Source organism: Mastigoproctus giganteus, chromosome 2, assembly GCF_048544385.1.
Source record: "Mastigoproctus giganteus isolate SK-2022 chromosome 2, ASM4854438v1, whole genome shotgun sequence".
NCBI lineage: Eukaryota > Metazoa > Arthropoda > Arachnida > Uropygi > Thelyphonidae > Mastigoproctus > Mastigoproctus giganteus.
In genome coordinates, this window is record NC_143576.1 from 232677839 (window position 1) to 232705594 (window position 27756).

At 39.6% G+C, this 27756-nt stretch overlaps 1 protein-coding gene across 2 annotated transcripts in view; it reads right to left on the minus strand.

Moving 5' to 3' along the window:
• Positions 1-27756, minus strand: part of Git (ARF GTPase-activating protein GIT1) — a 421403-nt gene that overhangs the window by 207969 nt on the left and 185678 nt on the right. For both annotated transcript variants that reach the window (XM_090369031.1, XM_090369030.1), the window contains exon 9: positions 15564-15612. In XM_090369031.1, the coding sequence (XP_090225157.1) occupies positions 15564-15612 (49 nt within the window). The remainder of the gene's footprint in view (positions 1-15563; positions 15613-27756) is intronic.

Consider the following 27756-nt stretch of genomic DNA (forward strand, 5'->3'; position numbering starts at 1 on the left):
AAGCTTTTCATTTCACAATTTACTTTTTACCGCTTTAAATACGATTAAAATTATATTTGCATCTTGGCTAGAAATCACTGTCAACAACATGAGTCCTTTTGGCAGCATGTTTTGTCCCATTTGGCAAATGATTTCACTGGTTTTGAATCACAAATTCAGGCAATTGCCGAAGACACTGTGAAGATCGGAAAAGACTTGGGATTGAAAACTTTGAACACTGCCAATGTACGTGACTGCACTGACTCACAAGCAAATGACTTAGATGATGCAATATCCTTGAAATTGACAAGCAAACTGCATATGAAGATTGAAGATCATTCAGTGTTATCCACTTCAATTCTGAAGTGGATAACACTGAAGTGGCACAAAAAGAATTTTCAACAGAAGAATTGGGGAAAGTTTTTATTTGGGGAAGGGGTTGACACGGTCTGCGAAGTGATTATGAATGGAGATCCGGATATTGAATGTAGCATCAAGCTACAGCAAATTTTACAAGATGGGATTCTATGCTAAGAATTGTATGCTGAGAAAAGAAGAGACGACTTCACCAGACTTTCTTATTGAAATACCTAAATAAACGATAAAGCTTTTTTCACATCTCTCATAATGTTACCTTTTTATTAATAAAATTTGTTAATAAAAATTTTTATTAACAAAAGTCACAAGAGAGACAAAGGTGGAGACAGCTCATCAGAGGAACTGACCAGTCACAAGACTGAATTACTGATGATGATTATTAAATTCTGAGAAGCCATATGTTCTGAGCTATTTTCCAGCTCTACGTGACAGAGGGCATACATGGATAGAATGGACTTAAAGCATAGCTTTCTGCTGCAGGAAATTTCTGTCTTTGCTCTTTCTTTTAGGGCATGGGAGATCCAAGTGTATAACTTATGACGTGGTAAACTGTAATGGGGCATATGATTCATTTTTCTGATGGGTCTCTATAAGTAAGAGGGGTGGCAGCCATTGGGTGGCACGCTACCAAACCAAATCAACTCCTGAAGGCCACCTTTCCCATTACAGAAAACCAAAGAGCTAACCCCCAAACATACAGGTCTTCCAAGTCTTGAAAATAAGAGTGATGACAAGGAGGTTTTGCAGCAGCAGGAAGCCATGATAGAAGACGGAGCGAAATATGGTCACTCAAAATTTAATCCTAAATTATACAACAAAGATGACTATTTGGATGATAGTATTAACATTAGTAGAGGCATACGATGCAAGAAAGAAAGCTTAAGCAGCATCAGTCAAAAAAAAAAAAAAAAAAAAAAACCCCTCCCATTTCACCCCTCCATTCGTTCCAAATGCTGTCTGTCCAGCTGAGCCTTAAATTTATTTAGGCTTTCAACTTCCACAACAAAAGATGGAAGTCTTCCACCAATCAACTACCCAGTGGCTAAAGACAAATTTCTGCACATCTATTCTACAACTATCTTTCCTCAATTTGAAACTGTGCTGACTCAGGTTCTTAGTCTGAAAATATACCTTCAAGGCCTTATATATTCAATCAGATTCAATTCAGATACACTCAATCAGATCACCTCACAGGTGCCTACTCTCCAGGCACTGCAATTTGCAGAACTTAAGCCTTTCTTGGTAAGAGCACCCCTTTGTTCCCCTCACCAATCTTGTTGCCCTTCTTTGTACTCACTCTAGCAACTCTACATCCTTCCTAAAATGAGACCTCCAGACCTGTACACAGTACTCTAGGTGTGGCCTGACCATTGCCTTGTATAACGGGATAATCACCTCCCTGTCCGTATTAGAAAAATTCCTGTGTATCATTGACAAGGCTCCATCACCTGCCTGGCAGCCCCTCTGCACTGCTCAGCAAACTTCATATTTGACTGCACAATTACCCCCAGGTCTTTTTCACTTTCCACTTCCCTAAGTGTAGTACCACACAGTTGGTACTACACTCTTCAGTTATTACTACCCATATGCAGTACTTTGCATTTGTCAATGTTAAACTTCAGTTGCCACTTTTCAGCCCATTTGCCCAACTTATCTAGAGCCAGCTAGAGTAGCATACTGTTTTTACTGTCGTTAACCTGCCAACCTTTGTATCATCTGCAAACTTGGTCATTAAACCTGATATACCTTCATCAATATCACTGATAAATATCCATTGTAGCAACCTACCCTTAATGCCATACTTCTCCAATTTGTACAGCGGTCTTCCATGTGCAACAGTATCAAAAGCTTTCCTGAAATCCAAGTATATGATATCAAAATTATTTTTGGCATTCAGTTCTTTTGTGACCACATCATAGTATCCAAGCAAATTGGTCAGACAAGACCTCACTTTAACAAACCCGTGCTGTGTCTTAACTATTACTGCAGTCTTGTCTAGATGATCCTGTAATTCTTCTTTAACCAGCGATTCAATTATTTTCCCCAGAACTTTGTGAATTCCATCTTTTGTTGGAATTCACAAAGGGGATGTGTCATCCCCTTTGTGAATTGGTGATACACCTCCAATTTGCACACCTTCAGTCCATGGGGGCCTCCCCTGAGTGCAAGGAAGCTCTCATAATTATGGCTAAGTGTTTGCTTATTTCCTTTGCAGCCTCCTTTAATATAACTGGATAGATCCCATGCACCCTCGGTGACTTTTTTATGTTTAACTTCAACAATTTCTTCTCCACTTTGCTCTCAGTTATTACAAAATCACTTAGCGTCCCGTTAAAGTCTGATACTTCTGGCACTCCCCTCATTGAATAACTCCTCATGTGTGAATGTTGATATAACATACTCATTCAGTTTATCAGCTACCTGAGCATGATCATCAATAGTCAACCCATCTATGTTGAGTGGTCCAATCTGATCCATCCCTTTCCTTCTAGGGTTTGCATAAGAAAAGAACTCGTTGCTGTTTTTCTTTGCATCCTTTGCCAAGGATTTCTCATGACTTGTCTTCATCTGCCTAACCTTCCTTTGTAACTTGATTACATACTAGTTTACATCTGCCATAGGCTTCTGTGTCACCTGATACTTTATATGCATCCCATACATTTTTCTTCTCTGCCACAAGCCTCATTAGTTCATCTGACATCCATTTAGGACCAAACCTTGAACAGTATTTCTTTGGAATGAAAAGCCTAGTAGCCTCCAAAATTAAGTCTCTGAAGGTTTCCCATTTAGAATTCAATGTTGGTAACATCATCAGTTGATCCCACTGTACAGAATTTAAAAACTGTCTTAGACCCCTGTAGTCACCTTTACGAAAGCAAAAGCTCTTCCCTTTAGCCTTGATGGTAGTTACATCCTTAAGTAATTCCCACATCAGCACATTGTGATCACTGTCACCCAGTGGTTCCTTTATCTGCAAATTCTTAATGCATGAATAATCACTGCTGATAATCAGATCAAGAGTATTACTCTCTCTGGTTGTCTCTCGAACATGTTGCTGTAGAAAACATGTCATCCAATAAAACCACAAAAGTCTTGCTAGTGTGACCAATCTACAAGTTCCAGTCAATATCTGAAAAGTTAAAATCCCTCATTATAAGAAATTCTGATTTACTGGCCCACTCTATTTCTCTGCTCAATTGCTCATTATACTCATCAGATTCATTAAGCCTAATACACATGCCTACTCTCATTTTTCCTTTCCCAGTGATTATGTCACACTAAACAGACTCAACATTGCATTGTCCACCAACATCAATTGGATGCACTTCCTTAGATTTTATGTTTTTCTTAACTAACAGCATAACCCCTCCTCCCTTCCTATCCTTTCGGTACACATTGTACCGACCAGTTAATTTAACTTCTGTTCCGGGTAAAATAATGGAGTCGCTGGTTAAAGATGCATTGCAGGATCATCTAGACAAGACTGCAGCAATAATTCAGACACAGCATGGGTTTGTTAAGGGAAAGTCTTGTCTGACAAATCTGATAGGATATTATGATGTGGTTACAAAGGAACTGGATGCAAAAAATAATTTTGATATCATATATTTGGATTTCAGGAAAGCTTTTGACACTGTTGCGCATGGAAGACTATTGTACAAATTGGAGCAGAATGGTATTAAGGGTAAGTTGCTACAATGGATAAAAGGATGGTTGAGTGGGAGAAGAGAGAGGGTGGTAATCAATGGGTGTTGCTCTTCTTGGACTAATGTTATTAGTGGAGTCCCACAGGGTTTGGTGTTGGGTCCACTGTTGTTTTGTATATTTATCAATGATATTGATGAAGGTATATCAGGCTTAGTGTCGAAGTTTGCAGATGATACAAAGGTTGGCAGGGTTGTTAATGACAGTAATGGCAGTGTGCTACCGCAACAGGATCTAGATCATTTGGGCAGATAGGCTAAGAAGTGGCAACTGAAGTTTAACCTTGACAAATGCAAAGTACTGCATATGGGTAGAAGTAACCCCAGAGAAACGTACCAACTGTGTGGTACTACACTTAAGGTGGTAGAAAATGAAAAAGACCTGGGAGTAATTGTGCAGTCAGATGTGAAGTTTTCTGAGCAATGCAGACAGGCTGCCAGGGCAGGTCATGGGGTTTTGTCAATGATATATAGGAATTTTGCTAGCAGGGAAAAGGATGTGATTATCCCTCTGTATAAGGCAATGGTCAGGCCACGCCTTGAGTACTGCGTACAGGTCTGGAGGCCCCATTTTAGGAAGGATGTAGATTTACTTGAGCGTGTACAGAGAAGGGCAACTAGATTGGTGAGGGGAATGAAGGGATCCTCTTATCAAGAGAGGCTTAAGTTCTGCAAATTGCAGTGGCTGGAGACTAGGCACCTGCGCGGTGATCTGATTGAGGTGTATAAGGCCTGTGTATAAGGCCTTGAATGGGTTCAGCATGCTGAATTCTGATGGGATCCTTCTACTTGTTCAGATTACGAACCTAAGGGGGCATAAATTCAAATTAAGAAAGGACAGCTGGAGAAAAGATGTGCGGAAATTTGCCTTTAGCCAGCGGGTGGTTAATTGCTGGAAGAAACTTCCATCTGTCGTTGTGGAAGTTGATAGGTTGAATAAATTTAAGGAGAAACTGGACAGGCATTTGGAGGGAATGGTGTGATTTTTTTTATTTTTTTTTTTTTGGCTGATGCTGCATAAGCTCATACATTTGCTTTCTTGCATCACATGCCACTACTACTATTACTACTACTCCTCCAATTCTGCACTGCTTATGTCTGTGTGACACCATGTCTCTGATATCCCAACAATATCTGCCTTTGATGTCTTGACTAGCACTTCAAGCTCATCAAATTTATTAACTATACTCCTAGCATTGGTGTACATGCAAGAATACATGCACATGTTTCTACTCTTAGTTACCCTAACACAGCCCATGTATTTATTCGTTCCACTATGACTCCCAGCAGTCCTGGAAATCTCCATTGCCTTGCTTTCCAGACTGCTTCTCATTTTAATAGAAGCAGTGCCAGAATCACTTTTGCCTGCAGCCATTGTTAACCTTTTAGTCTGTGTATCCCCAAAGCTAGGATTTTTTTTCAGATCCACCTAACTAGTGCTACATAGTTCCTCAGAAGATGATATTCCAAAGACAGAATTGATATGATGATGATATTTGGTTTTTGGGAGCATTAGCAACTAAGGCCATATTGCTCCGGGGATATGCGGTGGTCATTCCCTGACCTTTCCGCATCATCCGTATTTGGTGGTCACTGCTCTCACTTCTGCTCTCATTTTTGTTTTTCAAGTGCATAAAAAAGGTAAAGGTAAAGTGCAACCATTATCAACCCACCGCAGGATGGAAGCCTCCTCAACAATTCATGCTGAGGGAAATGGACCATAATCTGCCACGCTGGTCCAGTGTGGGTTGGTAGATCAACTGTATTCAGCAGTCAGGGACGTGAACCCCGGTCTACTCAAACAGCGTGTGCTATGCACTCCCGCTCCTAACCACTCAGTTTGACATGACATATGCACTTCAAGTGCATATGTCATGCCAAACTGACTCAAAGCTGCATTAGCCACCCATGTCAACTAGATGCACTGCCTTAGACTTAATATGCTTCTTAAGAAAGAGCATAACCCTCCATCCCTTCTATCCTGTCTGTCCTTTCTGTACAAATTGTACTCCCTATATTCAAATTCTGCATCACTTATATATGAGTGACACCATGATTCCGCTATCCCTACAATGTCCATCTTTGATGACTTAATCAGTATTTCAAATTCATCCAATTTATTTACAATGCTCCTAGCATCAGTGTACATGCACCTTTATTTTTTTTTATTTATTTATTTTTTACTCTTAGTTATCCTAACAAAATCCGTGTAATTCCTTGTTCCATGATGACTCACAGCAGGCCTTGAAATCCCAGGTATCTTGCTTTCCGGCCTGTTGCATGTTCCAATAGAAGCAGTGCAAAAATCACTTTCAACACTTCCTGAGGTTCTAGTTAATCTATTTTAGCTAATCTTATTCTAGTTAATCTATTAGTCTGTATGGCCCCCAAGCTAGCAATTTTCCAACCCACCCATTTTCCAACCCTCAATAGCAAAAAGCAACTATTTTTCCACCCCTTCTATTTAAGGGTACCTTATCCCTGTAAAAACAGTCTCTCCTGTTACAAGCACAGACCACACTGAGAAAAATTGTGCCCCATGAGCCTTGCATATTCTCTTCATTGCTAAACTGATTGGCAATACTCGCAACACGTATGTATTCCCTCCTATCATGTCTGGGCAGAATTGAAGACATTTTCAAATTCAATCCCGACTTGCAACTTTTTCCTCAACATTGTCCCATACTTGTTAAGTAAGCCCTCAGATCTCCTACTCTTAATATCATTAGTGCCAACATGTATTAAAATATCCTCTTTTGTGCCCTTAAAAGATGATATCTGCTCTGTCATCTACTTTTGCCCTATACTAATTTCCCTGGAACAGATTTTAAACTAACAGGTATATAATTACTTGTGTTGCTCTTTGTCCTCCTTTGTGAATTGGGGTCACATTTACACATCTCCAGTCCATAGGTACCTCCCCAGAGTCCAAGAAAGCACTCATATTAATGGCTAAGGGTTTGCGTACTTCCTTTGCTGCATCCTTTAATATAACTGGATAGATCCCATTCACACGGGTGCCTTTTTTATGTTTATCTTCAACAATTTCTCCTCTACTTTCCTCTCAGTTATTACAAAATCATCTAGCTCACTGCCAGAATTTAATTCACCTCCCTGAATAACTCCTCTTGTGTGAATGTAGATGCAAAATACTCATTTAGTTTGTTAGCCACCTGGATCATCAACAGTTGAACCATCAATATCCAGTGGACCAATCTGATTCATCCCTTTTCCTCTAGAGTTTACATAGGTAAAGAACTCTTTGCTGTTTTTCTTTGCATCCTTTGCCAAAGATTTCTCATAATCTGACTTTGCCTGCCTAATCTCCTTTGTGACTTGGTTACAGACCAGCTTATATCTATCATAGGCTTCCATGTCACCCATTAATTTATATGTATCCCATGCATTTTTCTTCTCTGTCACATGTCTCATAAGTTCATATGACATCCACTTAGGCCTAAATCTTGAACAATATTTCTTTGTTGGCATGAAAAGCCTAGTAGCTTCCAAGATTAATTCTTTGAATGCTTCCCATTTTGAATTTGCTGTTGGTAACATCATCAGTTGGTCCCACCGTATAGAATTTAAACACTGTCTCAGACCACCATAGTCACCTTTATGAAAGCAAAAACCCTTCCCTTAACCCCTGATGGTAGTTACCTCTTTGAGTAAATCCCTCTTCAGCACACTGTGATCACTGCCACCTAGTAGTTGCTTTATCTGCAGATTCTTAATGCATGAAGAATCACTACTGATAATCAGATAACGAGAGTACTCCCTGTAGTTGTCTCCCGAACATGCTGATGTAGAAAACAATCATATAATAAATTAACAAAAGCCTTGCTAGTGTGTGAGTGACCAACCCACAAATTCCAGTCAATATCCGGGAAATTAAAATCCTCCTTTATAAGACTGATTTACTGGCACACTATTTCCCTGTACAGTTTTTTATTATACTCATCAGAGTCATTAGGCCTATAACACACTCCTACTCTCAAATTTTGATCTCCCAGTGCTTAGGTTACACCAAACTGACTCAACACTGCACTGTCCTGCGATATCGACTGGCTGCACTTCCTTGGATTTTATGTGTTTCTTTACTAATAGCATAATCCCTCCTCCCTTCCTATTCTGTCTATTCTTCCTGTACACATTGTACTTCCGAAATTCCAGTTCTGCATTCCTTATATTCTGTGTGACACCAAGTCTCTGATATCCCAACAATATCTACCTTTGATGTTTTGACCAACACCTCAAATTCATCAAATTTATTTAAGGTGTTGGTCAAAACATAAAAAAGGAACCTAGGGCAGATGGAATCTAACCAGTTATATTGAAGAAGGCAGTGTGAGAAGTAAGCAAACTCTTAGCCATAATTATGAGTGCATCCTTAGATTCAGGGGAGGTTCTCATGGATTGGAGATGTGCAGATGTATCCCCAATTCACAAAGGGATTCACAGGGTAATGCAAATAGTTATAGACCTGTTAGTTTAACTTCTTTTCCAGGGAAAATAATGGAGTCACTGGTTAAAGAAGTGATGCAGGATCATCTAGAAAAGGCTGCAGTAATAGTTAGTTCAGACACAGCATGGGTCTGTTAAAGGGATACTACACTGGTGTGCAAAACTTAAGGACCAACACTATTTCTAAAGGTTACGACCACAAAATCTTTACTGAAGATACTCTTTACTGATGAGAGTAGATTCAGTCTCAGCAGTGATTCTGGACGTCAGCTAATCTGGCGAGAGGTTACCATTATCTTGGATGGAGGTACACAACAAGATACTGGAAGCTGGTACTGAGGTAATCCTTCCCCATGTGCATCTGTTCAAAGGTATAGATGATAACGCCACACCTCATCGCACTGAAGCTGTTGATATGCTTTTGGAAAATGAGAACATTGCTCATATGAATTGACCTGCCCATTCCACCAATCTAAATCCCACTGAATACATATGAGACGTTCTGGGGAGATGACTACCGGCATGTCCACACCCACCAGAAAATGTTCACCAGCTGAAGTTGGCACTGACAGAGGAATGGATGATGTTACCTCACGAACCTATTAACCACGTTGTTCTAAATATGGACAGGCAGTGTAAAGCCTGCATTGACATTAGGGGTGGCCATATCTCCTACTGATGACTGCCTCTTCCCTTTGTTCCATCCTAGTCAGTGATAGTGCTATGTTGCCATTTTTGAATAAAGTCCCTCTGTACCGTTTTATATCCATTGTTGTGTCGGTGTTGTTTCCTTCATCATTTCTGTACCTCACGAGGTTCCTTTGGTATGCTTTTTCCATATCCTGGCCACTCCTATGAGAAGCTACAGGTGAAAACCTGACTAGTCCTTAAATTTTTCACACCGGTATATGATGTGATCACAAAGGAACTGAATGCAAAAAATAATTTTGATATCATATACTTGGATTTCAGGAAAGCTTTTGATACTGTTGCACATGGAAGACTGCTGTACAAATTTGAGCGGCATGGTATTAAGGGCAAGTTGCTGCAATGGATAAAGGGATGGTTGAGCGGGAGACGGCAGAGGGTGGTAATAAATGGACACTGCTCCACATGGACTAATATTATTAGTCGGGTTCCCCAGGGTTCGGTGCTGGGCTCATTATTGTTTTGTGTATTTATTGATGATATCAATGAAGTTACCTCAGGCTTAGTGTCCAAGTTTGCAGATGATAAAAAGGTTGGCAGGGTTGTTAATGATAGTAAAGACAGTAAACTACTTCAACAGGATCTAGAAAAGTTATGTAGATGGACTGCAAAGTGGCAACTGAAGTTTAATATTGACAAATGCAAAGTACTGCTTATGGGTAGCAGTAACCCAAGAGAAATGTACCAACTATGTGGTACTGCACTCGGGGAGGTGGAGAATGAAAAAGACCTGGAGGTAATTGTTCAGTCAGATATGAAGTTGTCTGAGCAGTACATAAGGGCAGCCAGAGCAGGTTATGGAGTTTTGTGAATGATATATAGAAATTCTGCTAACAGAGACAAGGTGGTTATTTATTACCTTTGTATAAGGCAATGTTCAGACCTTATACAAAGACCTGTATGCAGTACCTTGAGTACTGTGTACTGGTCTGGAGGCCTCATTTTAGGAAGGATGTGGAGTTGCTAGAACGAGTACAGAGAAGGGGAACAAGATTGGTGAGAGGAACAAAGGGGTGCTCTTACCAAGAGAGGCTACAATTCTTCAAGTTTCAGCATCTCGAGACTAGGCACCTGCAAGGTGATCTGCCTTGAATGGTTTGTGCAGGCTCAATGCTGAGGATACTTCCACTTGCTCAGATTAACCTGAGGAGGCATAGATTCAAACTGAGGAAAGACAGTTGTAGAATACATGTGCAGAAGTTTGCCTTTAGCCAGTGGGTAGTTGAATGCTGGAACAGACTTCCATCTGTCGTTGTTCAAGGCAGAACTAGACAAATATTTGAAGCGAATGGATGGGTGAAATGGGAAGGTTTTTTATTTATTTTTTTTTTTTTTTTGGTTGTTGCTGTATGTGGTTACTTTCTTGCATCATATGCAAGGAATGCTAATGCTAATGCTAATGTATCCCCACCTCTAAGACATTTCCAGGTTAATGGGTATGTATGTGTCTAAGGTATGGTGGCACCTGAATGAGAGTTCAACTGCACCCAAGTTGATGGGTATGGAGTGTAGGAATTCTGTGGCCAACTTGCTCATTGGACCTCACACCATTGTACTTCTTTCTGTGGAGCTAAATTAGGGTCCCAATGTACATGCTCCCTTGCCAAATGATGTGAACGACTTGAAGAGCAGGATCACTGACCAGAGTTACACCACCCAGGTGACAATGTCTGGAAAGAGATTAATTATCACAGGGATGTGTGCCACATTACAGCTGGAAATACACCGATGAGCCAAAACATTATGACAACCTACCTAATATGATGTTGGTCCTCCACATGCAGCAAGAACAGCTCATACCTGGCGAGGCATGGATGCTACAAGATTTCTAAATGTGTCTTGTGGTATCTGGTACCAACACGTAACCAGTAGATCCTTCAACTCCTGTAAGGTCTGTGGTTGAGATGCCCCAGATTGGAGTTGCTGTTCCAACACAAACCACAGATGCTCGATGGGATTGATGTCTGGGGAATTTGGAGGCTATGGCAATACCTGGAAGTTTTCCTCATGTTCCGCAAACCATTCTCGAACAATCTGGGCGGTGTAGCATGCCGCATTATCCTACTGAATGATTGCACCGCCAGAGTGGAAGACTGTTGCCATGAAAGGGTGTACCTGGTCAGCAATGATGTTTAGGTAAAGTGTATTTAGGGTCAAATAGCACCAGGGGTTTCCCCCATCTCCACGTAGTTGACATTGTGTGGTGATACAGATCACTGTAACAGCCAGAGATTTAAAAGTGTATGGATCTTGAAGTGTGTGATGTCATGTACCATTGTTCTTCTGGCCATTTAGCCGATAGACCTCTGCTGCGGCCTGATTTTGACCCACTTTTGCCCCGTTGAGGTAGAACCGGTACCTAGTAGTTTAAGATTTACTCTAGCAGGTCCAGCCACCTAATTTTCTGAAATTTCAGTGGCTAGGAATTAAAAAAAAAAGTGATCGCCTAGTGTAGCGGGGGAAGCACTAGAAGAAAGCCAAAAATGGTGGGCGAAATTGATTTTAGACTGTTGAATTTAGTTTGTGTGGGTATTCACTTGCATGCAGGTAGAGTAGGGGTGAGACCGAAGACTGGGGGGAGATAGACAGCAATATGGAGCCAATAGGGAAGACAACTCCAGTTAGAGTGGGGTATGCCCATGCCTCACCAAAGGGAAAGTGGGGGTGGCAGAAGGGGGGGGGACAGTGAGGCCATCTACTCCCCTCACCCAGGGAAGGAGAGAAATATTGGCCAGCAAGGGAGCCGGCTCAAATAGCCTGTATGGCACATTGGCAATAGCTGTCGATTGACATCCTAGAAAAGTCGTAACTAGGACAGCATCCCAGTCTTGGTTTCCAAGATGTTAGGATCATTTGTGAGAGGAATCCCATCCGAAATTTATAGTCACGAAGGCGTGGTTGATTTCTATCCATTAGTTTAGTATGGTCAGTTTCTCTGGCATATGAGTGGTGATTTTTCCTTTGGGAGAGTCATGTTATGGTGGTAGGCTTGTTCTTCGTCTCTCAAACAGGTCATGGGCGAATTTTGTGAAAGCATTGTATGTTTCCTTTGAATCCAGAAGATAGTGCTCTTGGTCCTTTGGGTTGAAATGGATGGTTGCAATCAGTATGCAGCAGAGGTCTTCATATAGCAGACAGTGGTATATTATGTATTCCCAGGATTTCAGGAGCAAAGCGGGTTGTCAATCAAGCCTAGGATAATTAGTTTTTCTTTGATGGCACCATGACCAGTCAGAAGATAAGTAGTGAAGAGGCCTGGAGAGAACCAGGATGGTGGTGCTGCGTGGGGTTTGTCAAGCTCTGGTAAGAATTTCTTCATTATTGCACCTTTCATTGTGTCATTCCAGCGTTGTTGCCAGGTCTGTTTGAGGAATGTGGAGAGTTGCCATTTTTCAACGGAGTGGTTGTTTTCTGGGTCAGTGGTGTGTGGTCCATGAAGGTCAGGTTGTAGAGCATGCCACACCACACAATCTCCAGGTCCAGGGATCCCACCAGGACCTGTAGAGCATGAGTGCTGACAGTGCGGCAAGCCCGTGAGATGGTCAACAGTATTGAGCATTGTATGCTCTCGAGTTTCTTTGGTTGGTTGCCATCGTGGCTTTTCTGAACCATACCGGAGCAGCCTAGGTTATGACAGGTAGGAATACTGTCTTGTAGAAGAGACTGAGGGTTCTCCATTTGAGACCCCAATCCCTCTGGGTGACTGGCAACCACTGCCGAGTAGCCTTTTATTTTTCGCTGGATATAGGTGAGGTGTGGCTTGAAGGTTAGATTTCCATCGAGGATAAGTCCCAGGTGTTTGAGTTGCATGGCAAACTTGATCGTGGTATTATGGATATTGATTTGCAGTGGTCAGTTTGGGTGGAGATGACCTCTCAGCAAGATAGAGCAGGTTTTTGTTGGTGATATTTGGAGGTTGTTTGGGCAGCCCACTGTTGTAGGGTCACGAGGGCTCAGTTTCCCAATGCCTCCAGCTGTGCTCTGGAGTTCACAGCCAGCAATAAGACAAGATCGTTGGCATAGGCCTGGGAGGTTGCACATCCAGTTTTGCAAATTACAGTGTCTGGAGACTAGTCAACTGCAAAGTGATCTGATTGAGGTGTATAAAGCCTTGAATAGTTTGAGCATGCTCAATGCTGATGGGATTCTTCCTCTTGCTCAGAATAATTCCCTGAGAGAGCATAAATTCAAATTGAGGAAAGACAGTTGTAGGATAGATGTGGGGAAGTTGCCTTTAGCCAGTGAGTGGGTGATTGCTGGAACAAACTTCCACCTGTCGTTGTAGAAGTTGATAGCTTAAACAGAGTCAAGGCAGAACTAGACAAACATTTGGAGCGGGTGGATGAGTGAAATGAGAAAGGGGAGTGGTTTTTTTTTTTTTTGGCTGATGCTATATAAGCTTCAGGCCACCCAGGGGAGGCAGAGATGGGAGATTCTGGTAACTGTGAAGTCTGGGTTACATACCAGGATTGCAGCCTTGGGGGGGGGGGGGTGTTATCCTGGCATTGGACAATTTTATAGGTGTTTAGGGATCCTCTCACTTCCTTGGCACAAGCGTAGGGTTCTTGTAGTAGAAGTATATCTATATTTTCTTTGTCCGCTTGAGGCATAGTTGGCTTGCAACTGCAATTGCCCTTTGTGCATTGTTTTGTAGGAAGTTAACTTTGTTGTTATTATATTGTTTACGGTAAGTACCCATAATTGATTCTGGACTGATGGAAGCTCTGTTTTTAAGTAGATTCGGCATTTATTATCCCTGGTGGAGTGTGAGCATTGCATGTTATGCTCTTTGCAGTTTACACAGATTGCCTCTTCTGATTTGTTTGGGTATGTATTAAATTCTTGGCCCTTTTGTGCACAATGGGCACAAGTTGATATTTTTTGTGCACAGGTGTGCATGATGTGGCTGAAGCAGCAACAACGGAAACATTTGGGCACAGCCACATATTCCTTGAAGCAGTGGCTGTCCCAGTTTATAAAGACCCTGTTTTGTCGTTTGGCCAGCCAGGCTTTTGGGATTTGGTCAGGTGTTTTGGTTTTATGAGGGTCGCTGGGTCATCATTCAGGAAAGTACTGAAGCCCATAACAGCTACAAGGTGATGTGTAATAGAGCCACAGAAAATGTTCGACAGGCAAAGGCAGTTTATGAGAAATCACTAGCAAACAGAGCAAAGAGGGGGGATAAAGAATTCTTCACATATATAAATGCCAAGAAGAGCAGGACAAACCAGATCGGACCTTTACGTAAGGGAAAGGGGATAGTAAAAAATACACCAGCTGCCGTTGGTGTATCCAACCTCACACATTGTGGATCTATCTTGTCAATGGGTTGCTCAGGTTTTCACAATGCCTACCTGTCCATTGATGAGACTCCAATCAGAATCAAATCCCAGGTCTGGGCAGTGGCATACACTTTAAATAAAAAGTAATATACTTCTCCTTGGAGCAATGTCTTTTATTTATAGTAATTCAATACCCAGGCAACTCATAGCAAAGTGCCTCCAAATGTGAGATAAATGCACCAGCGGTGAACCCAGTTAGCTCTATACACAAAAAGTGGCTATGCTTGACGTGTACAATGATACCATGTTATAAATTATAATGAGTACTATTGCATTATTGGTATTTGATTAAATATACACTTTATATTCATATCTATAAATACATGGATTCTGGAATCTATATATGGATTCTGGAAGGGAATAAATTAGTTTCAAACTGTAAGATGGATGTTTGTTCCAGCAATCAACCACCAGCTGGCTAAAGGCAAATTTCTTCACATCTATTCTGCAACAGTCAGTTTTTAGTCAGTGAAAACTCTGCATTATACTTTATCTATTTGACCACATGGTTCTTGATTCTGAAAGCCAATTCAAAAAAAGGGTCGAAAAATTGTTTTTACTCAAGTCAATTTGATGTTCATTTTTTTTTTATTGACACAGCCTGCTATTTGTCTAAGGATTGCCCATATAAAGCGTATAGGTAAACCAGTCAGGATGACTACACAGTGATTTGACTCATTTCTTAAAATATACCCATAAGGAGTACAGACAAACCACAAACACAATGTGCTAATTTCCCCAACATTAGATGTTTTATAATGTAAATATAAGTTATAGATGTTATAAACTGTAATGTAAACCTAAATTGATGAATCAAAGGATGAACAATACATCATCCTTAACTTAACTTAATTAGGTAACTTGACTCTGAAGGATAGTGTTAATTCCATATCTCATTATGATTGTAAATAACCAAACAGAGAAAACCTAGCATGAAAGAATATTCTAACACAAATGTTAATCTCAAACAAAATTAAAAATTACTTACTGCTTGAAGTTTCTTTTTAGCTGCATTTGCAAGTTCCGAGAGGTCCAAACTATTACAAAATATTTAAATTATTCAGATGTCAAATATATTTCAAATTTACTTTTAGACAATAACTGAGTATAGCTTTGATATCTAAACATAAATACAAATATCATGAGGTGTGGCAATAAAGTTCTCAGGCTGGCGCTATGCAGCCATGTTCGATGAGTTTGAAAATAAATAAAAGAGTTACATTGCATTCAAACGTCCTCCTTAATACTCTGTGTCAAAATTTTGCACAGGAGCAATGAACAAATATCAAATTTTGCTTTAAAATGGGAAAATATGCAACAGAAAAATATGAATTGCTAAAAACTGCTTATGGTGAAGAAATGCTAAGTCATACCAGTGTGTTTGAATGGTATAAGCGGTTCAAAGGCTGAGGTAAAAATGTTTGTGATGACCCAAGAAGTGGGCATTTGTCAACATCTCAAAATGAGGACAGTGTTGCAAAAGTTTGGAAAATTGTGGCAAGAGACCATCTTTTGACCCTCAAATATGATGACTGATGAGTTGGATTGAATAAGCAGATGATTCAACAAATTCTACATGAAGATTTAGGGAAAAGGGAAGGTCTATACAAAATTTGTGATGCACAGCCTTCCGGATGAGCAGAAGCAATGAAGAGCATCCTCATGCAAAGATTTCATCCAGATTTGCAAGACAATCCTAATTTCCTCAACTGTATTGTCACTGGAGATGAGGTGTTTCAGCACAACTCAGAAACGAAGTGTCAGTATGCAATGGACTTCGAAATTATCACGAAGACCCAAAAAAGTTCTATTTACATAAGTCCAGTATCAAGATGATGCTGATCGTGTTATCTGTATCTGAGAGAGAGAGAGAGAGAGAGAGAGATATTAACCATCCACCCTACTGCCCCTAGCAACAAACTTCCTCTTTCTTAAGGTAAAAACTGCCCTAAAGGAATGGACGTTGAGGACAAAGAAAAACATCACTGTTGAACTTAATAGCATCTCTTTGAATGTCTTCACTCAATCTTTTCAGAAACTTTTAGAATGATGTAATCAGGTGGTGATTACTTTAAATAAAAATAAAACCATTTTTTTTAGCTCCTTCGCTGAGTTTTTTATTTCGCAGGTTCAGAAACTTTACTGTGACATATATATAGTTGTTCAAATACTATGTATAATTTGTTTATATTAACCAAAGTGAACAGTATAATAATGGATATTAAGTCATTTTAAAAAACACTAATGACTAATAAATTTAAAACTGCTCAGAAGAAATAATGAAAACTAATTCTATACTAATTGTTGGCATAGCCTATATAACCTACAGGTCACTGAGTGACCCACTGCCAAAAGTTGACTAGGCTACTAATTAAATACCAAAAAAACTAATTTCAAATAAAACTTCTGTAAATAATTTGCATAACAAAATAAATATAATAGTGAAAAATAGTAGGCGCAGTTATTCTTAAAGTGCTCAAAATGAACTATTATGTAGGAAAAAAAATGTTATTACTTAAAACTCTTACGCTGATGAGACTACAAGTGTATGAGCAGATTGCTAAGCAAACAGAGGGCACACTTCATTTATGGTTTTCATTTAAAATTTTGAATCAACAGCTCACATGTAAAAAAAAAAAAAAAAACTGTTCTCATCAGTGGTCTATTATTAACAATATTCAGACAGTAGTCTCGAAATTGGAATGCAACAATTTGGATACATTTCAATAAGGAGCATAATATGTGCAGGATCTGCCTTTCGTAATCTGCCTTTGTAATCTGGATCGTAATCTGCCTTTCCCTGCCTAACCGCCTTTGTGACTTGGTTACAGACCAGCTTATATCTATCACAGGCTTTTCTGTGTCAACTTTTAATTTATATGTATCCCATTCATTTTTCTTCTCTACGAAATGTCTCAATAGTTCATCTGACATCCATTTTGGCCTAAACTTTGAACAATATTTCTTAGTTGGTAGAAAAGCCCAGTAGCTCCAAGATTAATTCTTTGAATGCTTCCCATTTTGAATTTGCTGTTGGTAACATCATCAGTTGGACCCACCACATAGAATTTAAATATGGTCTCAGACCACCGTAGTCACCTTTATGAAAGAAAAAAACCCTTCTCTTTGCACTCGATGGTAATTATCTCTGAGTAAATCCCACTTCAGCACACTATGATCACCCAGTGGTTCCTTTATCTGCAGATTCTTAATGCATGAAGAATCACTACTGATAATCAGATCAAGAGTATTATTCCCTCAAGTTGCCTCCCAAACATGCTGATGTAGAAAACAATCATCCAATAAATCTACAAAAGCCTTGCTAGTGTGTGAGTGACCAACCCACAAATTCCAGTCAATATCTGGGAAATTAAAATCCCCCATTATAAGACACTGATTTACTGGCCCACTATTTCTCTGTACAGTTGTTTATTATAACCATCAGAGTCATTAGTCCTATAACACACTCCTACTCTCAATTTTGCTTTCCCAGTGCTTATGTCACACCAAACTGACTCGACACTGCACAGCCATGTTGACTGGCTCTACTTCCTTGAATTTTATGTTTCTTAACTAAAAGTATAACCCTCCTTCCTTCCTGTCCTGTCTATCCTTTCTGTACACACTGAACTCCCCAATTTTCAATTCTGCACTGCTTATATCTGTGTGACACCACATCTTTGATATCCCAACAATATCTGCCTTGGATGTTTTGACCAACACTTCAAATTTATACCAAACTCCTAGCATTGGTGTACATGCAAGTATACATGCCTGTTCCTATTCTTAGCAAACCTAACACAGCCCATGTATTTACTTGTTCCACAATGACTCCCAGCAGTCTCTGAAATCCCCTGCACCTTGTTTTCCAGGCTGCTGCTCATTCCAATAGAAGCAGTGCAAGGATCACTTTCACCTCAGCCAGTGCCTATTGTTAATCTGTTAGTCTGGGTATCCCCCCCCCAAGCTAGCAGTTTTCTGACCCACCTAACACTGCTTTGATAGCATCAGCAAATATTCCTGCACCTTTTCTATTTAAGTGTATCTCATAATTGTAGAAGCTATCTCTCCTGTTAACAAGTACACTTATTAACAGGAGACAGCTTCTACAGGCTGAGAAAAATTCTACCCTTTGAGCCTTGCACAACCTCTCCAGAGGCAAATTGATAGACAAGGCTCTCATCATATACTCCCTCCTATCGTGTCTGCGCAGAATTGGAGACACTTTCAAATTCAACCCTAACTCTCGGCTTTATTCAGCATTGACCTGTACTTGTTAAGTAATTCTGCCAGTCTCCTACTCTCAATATCATTAGTGCCAACATTGTACAACAATATCACCTTTTGTGGCCTTAAAAGATATCTGCTCTACAACGTCATCAGCCTTAGCCCCTGGCAGATATAACCGGGTCCTGTACCATCTATCTTTTATGCATAGGTGGAAATTCATCAAATTTATTTACAAAACACCCAGAATTGGTGTTCCTTGTTTCCCTGACAACAGAGTCACCAACAAGCACTAGTTCCTGTGGGACCAGTGCATTCTGCCTTGGGATTGCCACTGTGTTGCACGATGCTCAAGCTCCGGCATTTATGTGGGCAGCTGAGAGATTGATAGGCCTTCAGTTGAAATCCTTCGAGAGCACCAACCCTGTCCTTCAAGCTCTCATATATGCCCATAACAACACTGAGTTGGCGCCTGATTTCCTCAAACTCCTTACATCATGCACACACAAAGACATTCCGCTTGGCAATATCATGTCTCATTCCTGATTGTCCACAAACATCAAACAAGCAGTACATCTCAAAAGGCTGTGATTCAGAGGCCAACCACCCCCCCTCAGTTCTTCTCTGAGCCACACCACTCCCATTATCTTGAGCCTTTTTCTTTGCTGCTCTGTCTGAGTCATGATTTTGATTCAATTCCAAATAAAATTTCAATACAAAAATATAACCCTAAACTAAAATTTTGTTCATTTAGCTACCAGAATACCAATCTTAACCAAAAAACCTTTGATCTTTTTCTCACAAACAACCCATCTAAATACATGGTTTAGGGGAGTGGTCTCTTTTCCAATGAAGCCTTTCTCTCATGGCCATTCTCAACCTCATGTTGTTTGGTACTGCAAGAATGCAAAATGGGATGGCAGCATGTTCGGGAGGCAACTAGAGGGAGTAATATCCTGAAAGAGGCCTCTGAGGTTGGGAAAACTCATATCTAGAAAATAAACTCATACACCGACCATTGAACAAAATTTACTGTAACTAAAATTTTTACAAATAGTAGAAAAATATAATATAAAACAAATTATTTACAATAAACTAATGACATTAGTGTATTGTAAATAATTTGTTTTATATTATATTTTTCTACTATTTGTAAAAATTTTAGTTACAGTAAATTTTGTTCAATGGTCGGTGTATGAGTTTATTTCCTAGATAGAGGGAGTAATACTCTTGATCTGATTATCAGTAGTGATTCTTCATGCATTAAGAATCTGCAGATAAAGGAACCACTAGGTGGCAGTGATCACAGTGTGCTGAAGTGGGATTTACTCAAAGAGGTAACTACCATCAGGGGGTAAAGGAAAGGGTTTTTACTTTCATAAAGGTGACTATGGTGGTCTGAGACAGTATTTTAATTCTATACAGTGAGACCAACTGATGATGTTACCAATAGCAAATTCAAAATGGGAAGCATTCAAAGAATTAATATTGGAAGCTACTAGGCTTTTCATACCAGTTAAGAAATACTGTTCAAGATTAATGCCAAAATGGATGTCAGATGAACTAGTTAGATATGTGGCAGAGAAGAAAAATTCATGGGATAGATATAAATTAACAGGTGACACGGAAGCCTATAATAGATATAAGCTGTTTGCGCAGAATTGGAGACACTTTCAAACCAAGTCTGTAACCAAGTCTCAAAGGACATTAGGCAGGCAAAGGAAGATTAAGAGAAATCTTTGGAAGAGGATGCAAAGAAAAACAGCAAGGAGCTCTTTACTTATGTAAACTCTAGAAGGAAAGGGATGAATCATATTGGTCCACTTTATATATCGATGATCATCCTGCTCAGGTAGCTAACAAACTAAATGAATATTTTGCCTCTACATTCACATATGCGGAGTTATTCAAGGAGTGGAATGCCAAAGATGTATTAAACTCTTCAGTAAGCTAGATAATCTTGTCATAAGAGTACAGTGGAGGAGAATTTATTGAAGATAAACATAAGAAATGCACATGGGGTGGATAAAATCTAGCCAGTTATATTAAAGGAGCTAACAAAAGAAGTAAGCAAACCCTTAGCCATAATTATGAGAGCTTCTTTGGACACAGGGGGAGGTACCCGTGGACTGAAGATGTGCAAATGTGACCCCAATCCACATAGGAGGATCAAAGGAAAACATGGAATTACAAACCTGTTAGTTTAACTTTTGTTATGGGGAAATTAATGGAGGCACTGGTTAAAGAAGCATTGCAGGATCATCTAGACAAGACTTCAATTATAGCTTGGACACAGCATGGATTTGTTAAGGGGAAGTCTTGTCTGACCAATTTGATTGGATACTATGATGTGGTCAAAAAGGAACTGGATGCAAAGAATAATTTTGATATCACATATTTGGATCTTAGAAAGGCTTTTGATACTGTTGCACATGGAAGACTGCTACACAAATTGAAGCAGTGTGGCATTGGAGGCAAACTGCTGCTATGAATAAAGGGATGGTTGAGTGGGAGAAGACAGAGTGATAAAAAAATAGACGCTGCTCTTCATGGACTAATGTTATTGGTGGAGTCCCCCAGGGTTCAGCGTTGGGTCCACTGTTGTTTTCTGTATTTATTAATGATATTGATGATGGTATATCAGGCTTAAATGTCCAAGCTTGCAGACGATACGAAGGTCAGCAGGGTTGTTAATGACACTAATGACAGTACACTGCTGCAACAGTGATCTAGAAAAGTTGAGCAGGAGGGCTGAGAGGTGGCAACTGAAGTTTAACATTGACAAATGTAAAGTACTGCATATTGGAAGCAGTAACCCCAGAGTAATGTATCAACTGTGTAATACTACACTGACAGTGGTAGAGGGTGAAAAGGACCTGGGATAATTGTGTAGGAAGATATGAAGTTTTCTGAGCAATGCAGACTGTCTGCAAGAGTAGCTCATGGTGTCTTGTCATAATATACAGGAATTTTTCTAGCAAGGATAAGGAGGTGATTATCCCCTTGCATAAGGCAATGGAATACAGGTCTATACTGTATACAGGTCTGGAGGCCTCATTTTAAGAAGGATGTAGAGCTGCTGGTACAGAGCAGGGCAATGAGATTGGTGAATGGAACAAAGGGTTGCTCTTACGAAGAAAGGTTTACGTTTGCAAATTACAGTGTCTGGAGCCTAGGCACCTGTGAGATGTTGTGATTGAGGTGAATAAAGCCTTGAATGGTTTGTGCATGCTCAATGCTGATGGGATTCTAACTCTTGCTCATAATAATCGCCTGATAGGGCACAAATTCAAATTGAGGAAAGACAGTTCTAGGATAGATGTGTGGAAGTTTGCCTTTATCCAGCGGGTGGTTGATTGGTGGAACAAACTTCCGTCTGTCGTTGTAGAAGTTGATAGCTTAAATAGATTCAAGGCAGAACTAGACAAACATTCAGAGCAAGTGGATGGGTGAAATGAGAAGGGTATGTGTTTTTTTTTTTTTGGCTGATGCTATATAAGCTTGCTTTTTTGCATCATGTTCCTTTTCTAATGCTAATGTATGAGATTTTTTTTCTTCATTTCCTTGATCAGTTTAAAAACGTTTCTGATGTCAAACATTTCTGTTTCTGATGTTTACTCAGATTGTGTGAAATTATTCTTGTAGGGATGGAATCCTTTATTCCACATTCCACCTTACTCATCCTTTATCTAAACTTTGGTTTTCGAATAGATGTGCCAAGGCTGTTCAAGAGAAGAATGTTGCATATCGTAATTGGCTTGTTTCAACATGTTCAGTTTCATTTTCTTCCTACATCAAAGCTTTCAACAATTGTAAAGCAGTTATTAATCAGTCCAAACTAGATTTTGAACAAGCTAAGAGTAGAAAACTTACTTCTTGTCCAAATGGTAACTGGGAAGTCTAGTCTCTTGTCAAAGCTATTGGCCACAACTCTTGCCCATCACTGTTCTCACCTCTGCCAAAACCAGATGGTTCCATTGCTACTTCAGCCAAGGATAAAGGTGACCTACTGGCATTCTATTTTTCTTCCAACTCGTGTATGAATGATTTTGGTAAACCACCATTTCCATTATGCTCCTTTTAATGCCTCCAGCAGTTGTCAAAAAGGATGTCAGAAAGATTTTGAACAATCTTGATGCTAAGAAAGCTGGAGGTCCTGATGGTATGTCTCCACTTGTTCTCAAAATCTGTGCTCCTGAACTTACTCCTGTTTTGTGTTGCCTTTATTCCTTTCTTATTGCAAAGGTGTTTTTCCTTCTGCTTGGAAATTTGCTGATTTCCAGCCAGTTCCTAAAAAGGTTGAGAAATCTCTTCCTTCCAATTATCGTCCCATTACAATTATTTCTACTCTTTCTAAAGTAATGGAGAAATTAATTAGCCACCAACTCTTAAACTCTCTAGAAAATTTCCATCTGATAAATGATCGCCAGTATATATTCCATCAGTGTCAATCCACTGGTGATATACTGGCTTATGTTATCCATCTATGGGCAAATGCAATGAAAAAGTTTGGTGAAACTCAAGCAGTTGCTCTTGATATTTCAAAGGCTTTTGATCGTGTTTGGCATAAAGGTCTTCTAAATAAGCTTCCATTGTATGGTTTTTGTAATTGGGTATCCAGTTTTCTTTCTGACCGCTCACTGAGGGTGAGGGTAGATGGCTCTGTTTTCTAACTTCTCCAGTAATGCTGATGTTCCCCAAGGTTCAGTTCTTTCTCTCATTCTTTTCCTCTTGTACATTAATGAACTTCTTTCATTGACTGGAAATTCTATCCATAGTTTTGTCGATGATAGCACATTGCATTCCACTTTCCATTTTGAGAAATCTTGCCCTGCTCGATCAGCTTCAATTTCTCGAAAATCTGCTACCAATTCCTTAAATGCAGATCTCCAGGTAATTCTCCAGTGGGGCAAAGAGAACTTAGTTGATTCCAATCCTTCTCAAACTCAGTCCTGTCTTATATCTCGCAAAAAGGATTCTTCTTCTCCTGTGCTTATCTTCGATGACACTAGGATTTCTAGGCAAGATGACATATCTCTATTCAGGATTATCCTGACTTCTAATCTCTCTCTCTTAGCATAAGCACATTTAAAATATTGCTTCCTCTGCATATAATAAACTGGGTTTTCTCTTTCTCTCTTGACATTACTTTTGTTCCTATCAGCTATGCACTCTGTGCAAATCGCAAATCTGTCCCACCATGGAATACTGTTCTTACATCTGGGGGCGATGCCACCGAAACCTCTTATCAGGCTTCTAGATTCCATTCAAAAATGGGTAGTTACATTAATTCGTAACTCATCTCTAAAAAATTCTCTCCACCCTCGGTCTCATAGATGTTCCATTTCTACTGCATGCCTTTTCTACAGATACTTTCATGGGCACTGTTCTTCTGAATTGGCTTCTATAATTCCCATTCTCTATTTCAAAGCAGTCTGAACATATGCTGTTACCACTGAACATCCTTTTACTGTCTAACTTCAAACTCACAGAATCAACTTTAGTTCTTCCTCATTTATTCATTCAACTTATGTTTTCTGAAACAAAGTCCCTGATATATATTTCCTGACGATTACAATCTACAGAAGTTCAAGTCTAATGTCAACAAATATCTTCTTTCAACCTCCAACCCATGCATGGTACTAAGTACTATAGGTTATAATACCTCTTGTGTTTGGGGGTTTTCATAAAAAAAAAAAAAGGTAGAATGCCATGAGCATTGAGCTTGCTAATTCCATTTAAAGTGATAAACACCTTAATTGGATCACCTCACAGGTGCCTAGTCTCCAGATACTGTAATTTGCAGAACTGAATCCTTTCTTGGTGAGCAACCCTCCCATTCCCTTTGCCAATCTCGTTGTTCTTCTGTGTACCTGGTTCCAACATGTCTACATTCATTCTAAAGTAAAGCTTCCAGATCCATATGCAGTACTCACAATGCAGCCTAACCATTGCCTTGAAAAATGGAGTACTCGCCTCCTTATTCTAGTAGCAAAGCTCCTGTACACCGTTGACAAAACCCTATTTGTGCTGTTATGGCAGCTTGTGTGTATTGCTCAGAAAAATTCATATCTAACTGCACTATTATCCTGCCCCAGGTGTTTTTCATTTTCCACTACTCTGATTGTAGTATCATACAGTTGGTACAATAATCTGGGATTATTGCAACCCATATGCAGTACCTTGCTTTTGTCAGTGTTAAACTTCTACTGCCATTTTTCAGCGAATCTGCCCAATTTACTAGATCTTGTTGCAGTAGCTTACCTCAATTAATGTCATTAACCACCCTACCAAACAAAGTATCATTTGCAAATTAAATATTAAGCTTGATAACCCTTTGACATCATCATTAATGAATATAGAAAACAACAACATGCTAGCTCTGAACCATGATGGATCCCCACTAATAACATTAGTCGACGAAGAGCAGTGCCCGTTGATTACCACTCTCTGCCTTCTTCCAATTAACCATCCCTTTATCCATAACAGTAATTTGCTCTTAATTGCTCAAGTTTGTGCAGCAGTCTTTACGTGCAACAGTCAAAGGCTCTCTTGAAATCCGAGTATATAATCTCAAATTTATTTTTTCATCCAGTTTCTTTGTTATTGCATCATAGTATACAATCAGATTGGTCAGATAAGATTACCACTTAAATCCGTGTTATGATCACAGTAAAACTGCATTCCTGTCTAGATGATCCTGCCTTTTTTCAGTCTACGTTAAATCCTCAGTAATGGTTCCTTACTCTCTATTCTAATATTTTTGTATGGAAGATTAGTTATTAGATTTACTTGTTCTATATTAATACAGATCAATGTTGAAAAAAAGTCGCAAGTTAGGGTTGAATGTGAAAGTGGCTGAAATTCTGCCCAAACACGATAGGAGGGAGTATATGATGAGAGCATTGTCAATCAATTCAGCCATGGAGAGAATGTGCAAGGCTCAAGAGGTAGAATTTTTTTTTCAGCTTGGTCTGTGCTTGTTATGCTATCGAAGCAGTGTTAGGTGGATCAGAAAACTGCTAGCTTGGCAGGATACACAGACTAAAATGTTAACAGCGGCCGAAGGCAGAGGCAAAAGTGATTCTTGCACTGCTTCTATTAGAATCAGCAGCAGCCTGGAAAACAAGGCAATGGAGATCTCCAGGACTGTGGGGAGTCATAGTGGAACAAATAAATACATGGGCTGTGTCAGGGTAACTAAGAGTAGATACAGGTGCATATAAACTTGCATGTACACCAATGCTAGGAGTATACTTAATAAATTTGATGAGCTTGAAGTGCTAGTCAAGACATCAAAGGCAGATATTGTTGGGATATCAGAGATGTGGTGTCACACAGATATAAGCAGTGCAGAATTGAAATTTGGGGAGTATAATGTGTATAGAAAGGTTAGACAGGAGAGAAAGGGAGAAAGGGTTATGCTGTTAGTTAAGAAACAAAATCTAAAGAAGTGCATCCAATTGACATTGGTGGACAATGCAATGTTGAGTCAGTGTAGGAAAGATTCATTAGAAAAATTCCTAATGAATCTGATGAGTATAATGAACAATTCTGCAGAGAAATAGAGTATGCAAGTAAATCAGAATGTCTTATAATGGGGAATTTTAACTTTAAAGATATTTACTGGAACTTATGGATTGGTCACACTAGCAAGACCATTGTGGTTTTATTGGATGACTGTTTTCTACAGCAACATGCTCGAGAGGGAGTAATACTCTTGATCTGAATATGAGCAGTGATTATCCATGCATTAAGATTTTGCAGATACAGGAACCACTGGGTGACAGTGATCACAATGTACTGATGTGGGAATTACTTAAGGATGTAACTACCATCAAGGCTAAAGGGAAGGGGTTTTGCAAAGGTGACTACAGGGGTCTAAGACAGTTTTTAAATTCTGTACAGTGGGATCAACTGATGATGTTACCAACATTGAATTCTAAATGGGAAACCTTCAGGGACTTAATTTTGGAGGCTACTGGGCTTTTCATTCCAAAGAAATACTGTTCAAGATTTAGGCCTAAATGGATGTCAGATGAACTAATGAGGCTCGTGGCAGAGAAGAAAAATGTATGGGATGCATATAAAGTGTCAGATGACACAGAAGCCTATGGCAGGTATAAATTAGTCTGTAATCAAGTCACAAAGGAGGTTAGGCAGGTGTAGGCAGATTACGAGAAATCCTTGGCAAGGGATGCAAAGAAAAATAGCAAAGAGTTCTTTATTTATATAAACTCTAAAAGGAAGGGGATGAATCAGATTAGTCCATTTGATATCAATGGTTTCACTGTAGATGATAGCTGCTGAACTAAATAAGTATTTTGCATCTATATTCACACATGAGGAGTTATTCAATGAGGGGAGTGCCAGAAGTTTATCAAACTCTAACAGGGAGCTAAGTAATTTTGTAATAACTGAGAGCAAAATGGAGGAGAAATTGTTGAAGTTAAACATAAAAAAGGCACCTGGGGTGGAGAGGATCTATCCAGTTAAATTAAAGGAGGCAACAAAGGAAGTAAGCAAACCCTTAGCCATAATTATGAGAGCTTCCTTGGACTCAGTGGAAGCCCTCGTTTACTGGAGGTGTGCAAATGTATCACCAATTCACAGAGGGGATTCAAAAGGTGAAACAGGTAACTATAGACCTGTTAGTTTAACTTTTGTTCTGGGGAAAATAATGGAATCACTGGTTAAAGAAGCATTGCAGGATCATCTAGATAAGACTGCAATAATAGTTAAGACAGAGTATGGGTTTTTTAAAGGGAGGTCTTGTCTGACCAGTCTGATTGGATACTATGATGTGGTCACAAAGGAACTGAACGCCAAAAATAATTTCAATATCATAAACTTAGATTTCAGGAAAGCTTTTGATACTGTTGCACATGGAAGACTGCTGTACAAATTGGATAGGTATGGCATTAAGGGTAAGTTACTACAATGGATAAAGGAAT